This window comes from Cebus imitator, unplaced genomic scaffold (assembly GCF_001604975.1).
Source record: "Cebus imitator isolate Cc_AM_T3 unplaced genomic scaffold, Cebus_imitator-1.0 Scaffold1022, whole genome shotgun sequence".
In the NCBI taxonomy this organism is placed as follows: domain Eukaryota; kingdom Metazoa; phylum Chordata; class Mammalia; order Primates; family Cebidae; genus Cebus; species Cebus imitator.
In genome coordinates this window covers 14,775-23,772 of record NW_016108337.1, presented here as the reverse complement: position 1 = coordinate 23,772, position 8,998 = coordinate 14,775, and the positions used below count along the sequence as shown (strand labels likewise).

General features: G+C 43.0%; 1 protein-coding gene across 1 annotated transcript in view; it reads left to right on the top strand.

Annotated features, from left to right (window-relative positions):
* The window catches only part of LOC108298629 (probable histone-lysine N-methyltransferase PRDM7), a 12,895-nt gene extending 4,150 nt beyond the window's left edge, over positions 1-8,745 (top strand). The window contains 8 exon segments of the mRNA XM_037735855.1: positions 3,168-3,332; positions 4,436-4,537; positions 4,744-4,866; positions 4,869-5,014; positions 5,416-5,483; positions 6,653-6,787; positions 6,789-6,846; positions 8,500-8,745. Of these exon segments, the coding sequence (XP_037591783.1) occupies positions 3,168-3,332; positions 4,436-4,537; positions 4,744-4,866; positions 4,869-5,014; positions 5,416-5,483; positions 6,653-6,787; positions 6,789-6,846; positions 8,500-8,745 (1,043 nt within the window).
* The last annotated feature ends 253 nt before the right edge of the window (positions 8,746-8,998 follow it).

Here is an 8,998-nt window from a genome sequence, read left to right as displayed (position 1 = left end):
AATAATCACCACTGTAGTGTTATTTTCTCAATATTTAAGACTTTAAGTATTTTACATGAATACACTTCACATATCATACTATTCAACTTTACATATAGTTCCTATTAAGTAGCTGCTATAACTATAACCATTTTCTCGATGAGAAAACTGAGGTATAAAAATGTTCAATTATATGCCTGGAATCACATGCAGTCTAATCCAAAACTCTTTCTCTAAAGCACTTACAAGATCATTAAAAGTTTCATAGTTTTATAAAGTTTATGCTGCCTTACCCATATATCTTTGCATCATTCATTCAACTGACTTTTCAACCTCAGTTTTTCTCTGTTACAGTACAGTGAGATTTGCACTAAAACACTCTGATTAAGGGAAGCTTCCAAGTAAATAGACAGTTCATACTGTGATGGTCCCAGAAGGAGATAGGGTCCCTCCCCTCATTAGGGACCCATTCTGATCAGAGGAAGCAGCTTCCAGCCCTGAGGAGTTTCAGGTTTGAAGATTGAGAAACAACAAACAAGAAAATTGTTTAGGACTTCATATAGGTTACAGCCTATTAAGAAAAAATATATTCTGGAGCTGATTTCAAATGCTCATTCCTGTAGAAGGCAGTAACAGCTCCTTCCTCTGGGCTCCAGTAAGGGAACTCTTATGCTGTTTGGAATCATTTGTTTAGCCTGCCTGCTGCCTCTGCACTGTGAGCTCTTCAGGAGTCTGGTCCATACCTGATTCTTCTCAGAACTCCTAAGCCTGGCTCAGGGCCTCTGAGAGCCTCCTGAGTGTTTTCTGAATGACTGATTCCAAATTTATGAATTAAACTATAGGTAACAGGGTCAAGGAGTGCTGAAAATATCTTTGAGTTAGACTTCAACTGTAGAGATGATATCAGGACTATGAGATAATATTTGTTTGTTTGTTTGTTTGTTGGGGGGGCAGGGATTTGAGACAGGGTCTCACTCTTTCACCCATGCTGGAGTGCAATGGCGCAATCTCAGTTCACTGCAACCTCCATCTCCTAGGTTAGTGATATCCTGCCGCCTCAGCCTCCTGAGTAGCTGGGACCACAAGCGTGCACCACCACACCTGGCTAATGTTTGTATTTTTTGTACAGAAAGGGTTTTGCCGTGTGGCTCATGCGGGTCTTGAACTCCTGGGCTCAAGCAATCCTTCCACCTCAGCCTCCCAAAGTGCTGAGATTACAGATGTGAGCCACCACACCCAGTCTGTGAGAAGAATTATTTATTTTATTTATTTTATTTTATTTTATTTTATTTTATTTTATTGAGACAGAGTTTCACTTTTGTCACCCAGGCTGGAGTTCAGTGATGTGATCTTGGCTCACTGCAACCTCCACCTCCTGGGTTCAAGTGATTCTCCTGCCTCAGCCTCCTGAATAGCTAGGATTACAGGCACCCACCGCCATGCCCAGCTAGTGTTTTGTATTTTTTGTAGAGGTGAGGTTGGCCAGGCTGGTCTTAAACTCTTGACCTTAGGTGATCCACCTGCCGCAGCCTCCCAAAGCACTGGGATTACAGGCGTGCACCACCACACCCAGCCAAAAAAAATTATTACTCTCACATTCATACTGTATTAAGTAGCTCATGAAACACTTTGGTGAACATTATTATCTTTCATATTCCCTATAATATTAAGAATTAGCACCAGGCCTGGTGGCTCATGCCTGTCATCCCAGCACTTTGGGAGGTGAGGGTGGGCAGATCACCTGAGGTCAGGAGTTTGAGACCAGACTGGCCAATATGGTGAAACCCCATCTCTACTAAAACTACAAAAATTAGCTGGGCGTGGTGGTGGATGCCTGCAATCCCAGCTACTCAGGAGGCTGAAGCAGAAGAATTGCTTGAATCCAGGAGGTAGAGGCTGCAGTAAGCTGAGATTGTGCCACTGCACTCCAGCCTACACAACAGAGCAAGCCTCCCTCTCAAAAAAAAGAAAGAAAGAAAAGAAAGAAAGAAAGAAAGAAAGAAAGAAAGAAAGAAAGAAAGAAAGAAAGAAAGAGAATTAATTAGCATGGGCCAGGCACGGTGGCGCACACCTATAATCCCAGCACTTTGGGAGGTCAAGATGGGTAAATCAATTGTGGTGAGGAGTTTGAGACCAGCCTGCCCAACCTAGCGAAACCCTGTATCTAATAAAAATACAAAAATTAGCTGGGCGTGGTTGCGCACACCTGTAGTCCCAGCTACCCGGGAGGCTGAGGCAGGAGAATTGCTTGAACCCAGGAGGTGGGGGTTGCAGTGAGCCAAGATCACACCACAACACTCCAGACTGGGTGACAGAATGAAACTCCATTTCACCAAAAAATAAAATAAAATAAGTATTAGCCAGGTGTAGTGGCACGTGCCGGTAATCCCAGCTTCTCAGGAGGCTAAGGCCAGAGAATCTCTTGAACACGGGAGGCGGAGGCTGCAGTGAGTTGAGATCGTGCCAGTGCACTCCAGCCTATGCAACAGAATGAGACTCCCTCTCAAAAAAAAAAAAAAAAAAAATAATAGAGTTTAAAAAAAAAAAAAAAAAAAAAAAAAAAAAAATTAGCATGTATGCCAATTTCTGGATTGGGAAACTAAAGAGAATTAGCTAACAATACATCCTTATTCAAGCAGACAAGTGATGGTACAGGAACTAATTCCAAAACCAAATATTCTTTCCAGCATATGGCAAATGTGCAACTCTGACATCACTTTCTTAGTTGTCTAGATACATTTTTGCCAATCATCTCTGTTCTGTTCCCAACCTTACTGCTCTTTTACCTCATTTTCCAGATGTGCCTTGTCCTTCTGTGTTTTTCCACATTTCCCCTTCCATCAAATGTCTACTAGTTTATAGAAGATTGCCTCCTTCTCTCTGTTAGCCCTTTCCCTCTTCTTTCACAGACCTCCAGGTTGATTCTCCAGGTAGTCTTCCCAAGTATTCTTCCTCCCTCCCTTTAACTTCTATAGAGAATTTTGAGAGAAAGTTGAAGGAAAGAGCCTTAAGACATGGGTTATAGTCCCAGATTCACTGCCCACTTAGTCCTTCTCTTTTCCCTCTAGTATTTAGATACTCCAGGTATTTCCAAGGTTTGAAGCATTAACTAGAGTCATGCATATGAAAACACGTTGCAAGCCTTAAGGAACTAAAGAAATGCATGTTGTTGTTTACTATGTGACTCACATTCAAGGGAATGCCCAAGGCATCATTCAGTAATGAATCTAGTTTGAAGAAATTGTCAGGAACGGCAAATGTACTGAATACAAGTGGCTCAGAGCAGGCTCAGAAACCAGTGTCCCCTCCTGGAGAAGCGAGTACCTCTGGACAGCACTCTAGACTAAAACCGGGTAAGAAAAAATATTTAGGGGGAATTCAATCCCTCTATGTCCTCTAGAAAGGTTGATGAGTATGGTCTGCATATGTGGGGTAGACTTTGGATAGCCTGGGCTTAAGCTGGACTCAATTGTGAGACCAAAAGTTAGATGTAGCATTTTGTTAAAATTATTTATTTATTTTTTCACTGAGACCAAGTGTCACTCTGTCACCCAGGATGAGTGCAGTGGTGTGATTTGGGTTCACTGCAACCTCTGCCTCCCAGGTGATAACAATTCTCATGCTTCAGTCACCCAAGTAGCAATTATAGGTATGCACCACCAAGCCCAGCTAATTTTTGTATTTTTAGTAGAGACAGGGTATCACCATATTGGCCAGGCTGGTTTTGAACTCCTGGTCAAGTGACCTGCTCACCTCAGCCTCCCAAAATGCTGGGATTACAGGCTTGAGCCACCATGTCCAGCCTTGGATACAGTATTGAATAGCATGTAAGAACATTAACTTTGAAGTCACTCACTTGGGTTATAATCCACATGGAAGCATTGGGGCCTTGGGCAAATCATAAAATCTCTGAGCTCTTGAATGGTAATCTGTAAAATGAGATCAAGTACATATAGTTCATATATTGTTTGAAATAATTAAATATAAATGAATTCATACATGCAAAGTGTTCAATAAGTACCTCTCTGATAATAGATATTCCTTTGTGCATTTCCACATTTCCTCTTCCATCAAATGTCTATTAGTTTATAGAAGATCCCCTGTAGAGACCGTATTTCCTTAGTGTTATATGTCCAGGCTTTGTTCAATGCCTAAGATGTAATGTGCCCTCAAGAAATATTTTCTGAAGGAATAAATGCATGAATGAAACATTTTACAAGTAGAAAGGTTGGGTGGTTAATGAGATAATGGGAACGGCCAGAACTAAAATTGAATAGGCATCTGCAGTCAGCGCGGGTGTGGGGTCTAAGTCCCTCTGGAGCAGTAAAGAGGGGGAGACTAGAATATGTAGCAAGGTAGATGCTCATTTGATGGCAGGAGATTTCACATTTTCTTAGGAAACAGGGACGGACACCCCAGACTCCCAATTTTACCCATTTCCTTTTCTCCAATCTAGAACTCAGGAGGAAGGAGACCGAAGGAAAGATGTATAGCCTGCGAGAAAGAAAGGGTCATGCATACAAAGAGGTCAGCGAGCCCCAGGATGACGACTACCTCTGTAAGTGACACTTTCGGCCACTCACACAGTTGGCTGTTATGTCCTGGTACAATAATTTCATCATTTGGCCCCCAAATCATTCCCTTACTCTAATGAGTTAGTACAGGATTGGGGCTAAGTAATGTGAGTGCCAAGCTCTTTCTGAACCTCTTATATCAAGAAACTTGGATTATAACTTTCCTAATCCCTGCTGCCCTCACTTCCAGATTGTGAGATGTGTCAGAACTTCTTCATTGACAGCTGTGCTGCTCATAGGCCCCCGACATTTGTGAAGGACAGTGCAGTGGACAAGGGGCATCCCAACCATGCAGCCCTCAGCCTGCCCCCTGGGCTAGAATTGGGCCATCAGGCATCCCTCAGGCTGGGCTTGGAGTATGGAATGAGGCCTCTGATCTGCCGCTGGGTCTGCACTTTGGACCCTATGAGGGCCGAGTTACAGAAGACGAAGAGGCAGCCAACAGCGGATACTCCTGGCTGGTAAGAATTACCTGCCGTTTCCCCGTTCTGTCTTCCCACATTTCCTTCTGTGCCTTTGCTGGGACAGCACCATCTTCACGTTAGGTTACAGGCAGAGATAACGTGGTTAGCTCTGTGTACTCAAGGGTCTTTGCATGAACATGGAACTTCTATTTAGAGATCAGAGGTTATGTGGGAGCAGAGTGGTACAAAGACAACAAGTGCATCCTCCCTTGTGGGGCTTCTGCTCTGACTCGACAGATCAACTCAGATGCGTAGATGATGACTAAGGCGCATACCATGTGGTCTCAACTGGCAGTTGAAGCCATGCAGGCCCAAAGGCCACTGATGACAATGGAGTAAAATAATTCTTCTGATTCTTACTCTCTAAAAAGACTTTACCTTATTTTTCTGAAACTCAGATCACCAAAGGGAGAAACAGCTATGAGTATGTGGATGGAAAGGATAAATCCCGGGCCAACTGGATGAGGTAAGGCCAGGAGCTCTCTGAGTTTCAGAACCAACCTTCCTCTCTCACAATCCCTGATTTCCTTCCTTCTCATCATGGCTCCCTCAATGATTTTCACATTCTGTGTGTCTATTTTCTCCACACAGTGCTGTTTTATACCATCAACATTTAGAAATAAAAGATAAAAATATAGATATTATGATTTATTGGTATCAAAACATAAATCTGTATGCTAGATAAAATTGAGGCACCAAGATAAACCTTGAGAAGCCTACATTCATGGGGACACTGCATTCATGCTTTAATTTATGTAATCCACATTTATTAAGCACTTAGTATGTTCCAGGTTAGGAACTGAAGTTCATACTTGAACAGATCATACAACCCATGTCCTATGTGGAGGATGTATTGTAGACGGACATGAAACATTTGGTTATAGGAACATTTAACCACAATTTTCTTATTTTTTTAGAAGCACACATTACCAAGACAACCCAAAACAAAGGACCTTTAATCTGTGAGGGCAGCAAATCTTCCTGGCCTGAGTAAAATTAAAACCGAAGCCTAAGGAGATGTGAGCTGCAGGATGACCCAGCCCCTTTCCACAATGGGCTCTCGTTTTACCAGAGAATAGAAAAATGAATAAACTATTACTGTTCTGTTATCGGACCAAGAGAAAGGAGCTTCTAAGTTTCTCTGGAAACCTGGGGAAGGCAGGTGAAAGGCAACTGGGTGAACTGTAGGGTGACTGAGGAAGGCCTCTCAAAGCAAGATGGACTAGGGCTGATTGTAAAATGATGTACGCTAATCTAGAAGCAGAGTACATGATCAAGCACCAAGTTCTGTGGCATAAAACAGAATTAATTTAGAGTTTAGAGAATCCAGGCATTGATGTGTTTTATGGTCAATCAAGGTGGAGGTAAGTCCAGAGTTGGGCTTTGAAAAAATGGTTGAATAGGCACGGCAGGGACACATTCCAGGCAGCATGAGCACAGTAGTCAGAATCGTAAGTTAATATGACCTTGTGAAAGAGATTTAGGAAAGAACAGAAGGCTCCCAGAGGAGTGGTGGGGGAGTGGTCAGCACTAGACCATGGAGGCCTAGACCAGCAGGTGATGGGCCAGACCTGGATCTGACAGATACTGAGAACTCACTGCCTCTTTTCTTTCCCTTTGCTGCCTTGACCCCAGATATGTGAACTGTGTCCGGGATGATGAGGAGCAGAACCTTGTGGCCTTCCAGTACCACAGGCAGATCTTCTATAGAACCTGCCGAGTCATTAGGCCAGGCTGTGAACTGCTAGTCTGGTATGGGGATGAGTACGGCCAGGAACTGGGCATCAAGTGGGGCAGCAAGTGGAAGAAAGAGTTCATGGCAGGGAGAGGTAGGCATCACTATTACTCTTTTAAAAAGACAAGAAAGAATTATCCTTGAGAATTTTCATGGTTTAACTCTTAAGTAGAGTAAAATGACATCTAAAGTCAGTAAAATTTCAGATCAGTGGCTTCCAAAATTAAAGATTCATGTTATATGGCTTTGCCTCTTTGGAATAACTTTTATATTTTTAAATTTTTGGTTTTATATTCTAAGTACTTCATGCACAAAATAAAGGCAAAAATCAAGTTCTCAAACACCTCCAGCTCTCCCAACAAGGTAGTTTCTTCTGGCATTTCCTTTTTATTTCTTAATGATATGCATGTGTTGTTATTCATTCATTCATTATCTCAATTAGCTGCCATGTGAATTCCTACTCTGTGCCACATGACGTTGCACATAGACACTGCCTCTGATGCTGCTTGAGGCTGCCTAGTCTAGCTGATACGTGGAAAAGGCCCAAGATGTGGGGTTTCTGGATTTTTTAAGATGTAGTAAATAAAAGTTGCAAGAAGTGTAAATACGAGTTGATCAAGAAAATCAGAAAAACTACTCTTAAATAGATGACATGTAAATTAGGGAACCATATGAATACACACAGACATTTGAGAAGTGCACGTGCCTGTGGGCAAAGGGTTCCGGGCACTGGGCACAGGCAGTGCAAAGGTCCTGAGGCCAGAAAGACTTCAGCTTTGGCTCATTTTTGGAAAATAGGCCGCAGCTGGTCATCCCCTCAGAGCTACTCCAGTTTCTGGGTGAGAGGGAACGGTGACAGGATGAAGCGGGGAGCATGGACGTAAGCCTGATTAGAGATATTTTTTGAAACAGGATTTCCTATTGTATTTGAAATGGGCTCAGACTGAATGAAATAAATCAAGCATAAATACTTGATATGCGGCCTGAGAAAGAGCATATTCTCATTTTATGATCTGTGGAATCTGAAATAAAAGCAGCCCATGCACCTAGTTGGAGCAGCAGGCCCTTTAGTTGGTGGGACCTGGACCGCTCTGTGCTGGCCAACCTGAATCGCACTTCCTGATGGGGAACCGAGCACATAACAGTACTCAATTAAATATGTCATTTTGAATGAGGAGACTCAAATTCAGATTTGCCCACACATCTTCTCCTTAACCACATTTGTGGATCTCCAGGTTGAGTGCTCCTAATCATTCTTTTCCCCTCCCTCTTAGGAAGTCACTAGGGACAAGCTCACCTAAGTCATCAAGAGTGTTATTTCTTAATAGAATAAAATAGCTGAAGACCTCGTGTCAGTGAAAGTGCCCAGGGACCAGGGAGGAAGGATGTGGCAGACGGTGATCAGGGAGGGTTTTATAGGACTTGGAAGATACCTGTAGTGTGGGGGAAAGGTCACTGCAGTTCCATCTATGTGAGGAATGACACTGCCTCTGATGCTGCTTGAGGTTACCTAGTCTGGCTAATGTATAGAAAAGGCCCAAGACGTGGGATTTCTGGATTTTGTAAGATGTAGTGAATATAAGTGGAATGAAAAAATGGACTGTAAAGGTCCATCCAGCACTTGATGGGAGCGAGCTTGCACTGTTAACATATGAAGAATGATTGGCTCTTCATTTGATCTTCATGACTTCATATGTTGTAAGGCCTGACCAAAACATCTACTCTGACCAAAAACTTCCTCTTTCAGAACCAAAGCCAGAGATTCATCCCTGTCCGTCATGCTGTCTGGCCTTCTCAAGTCAGAAATTTCTCAGTCATCATGTGGAACGCAATCATTCCTCTCAGAACTTCCCAGGAACATCTACAAGAAAACTCCTCCAACCAGAGAATCCCTGCCGGGGGAAACAGAAAGAGGAGCAGCAATATTTTGATCCATGCAACTCTAATGACAAAACCAAAGGTCAAGAGATCAAAGAAAGGTCCACACTCTTGAATACAGGGACATGGCAGAGGGAGATTTCAAGGGCCTTTTCCAAGCCACCCAAAGGACAAATGGGGAGCTCTAGAGTGGAAGAAAGAATGATGGAAGAAGAGTCCAGAACAGGCCAGAGAGTGAATCCAGTGGACACGGGCAAATTATTTGTGGGGGTAGGAATCTCAAGAATTGCAAAAGCCAACTATGGAGGGTGTGGACAAGGTTTCAGTGATATGTCAGATGTTACTGCACACCAGAGGACACACACAGG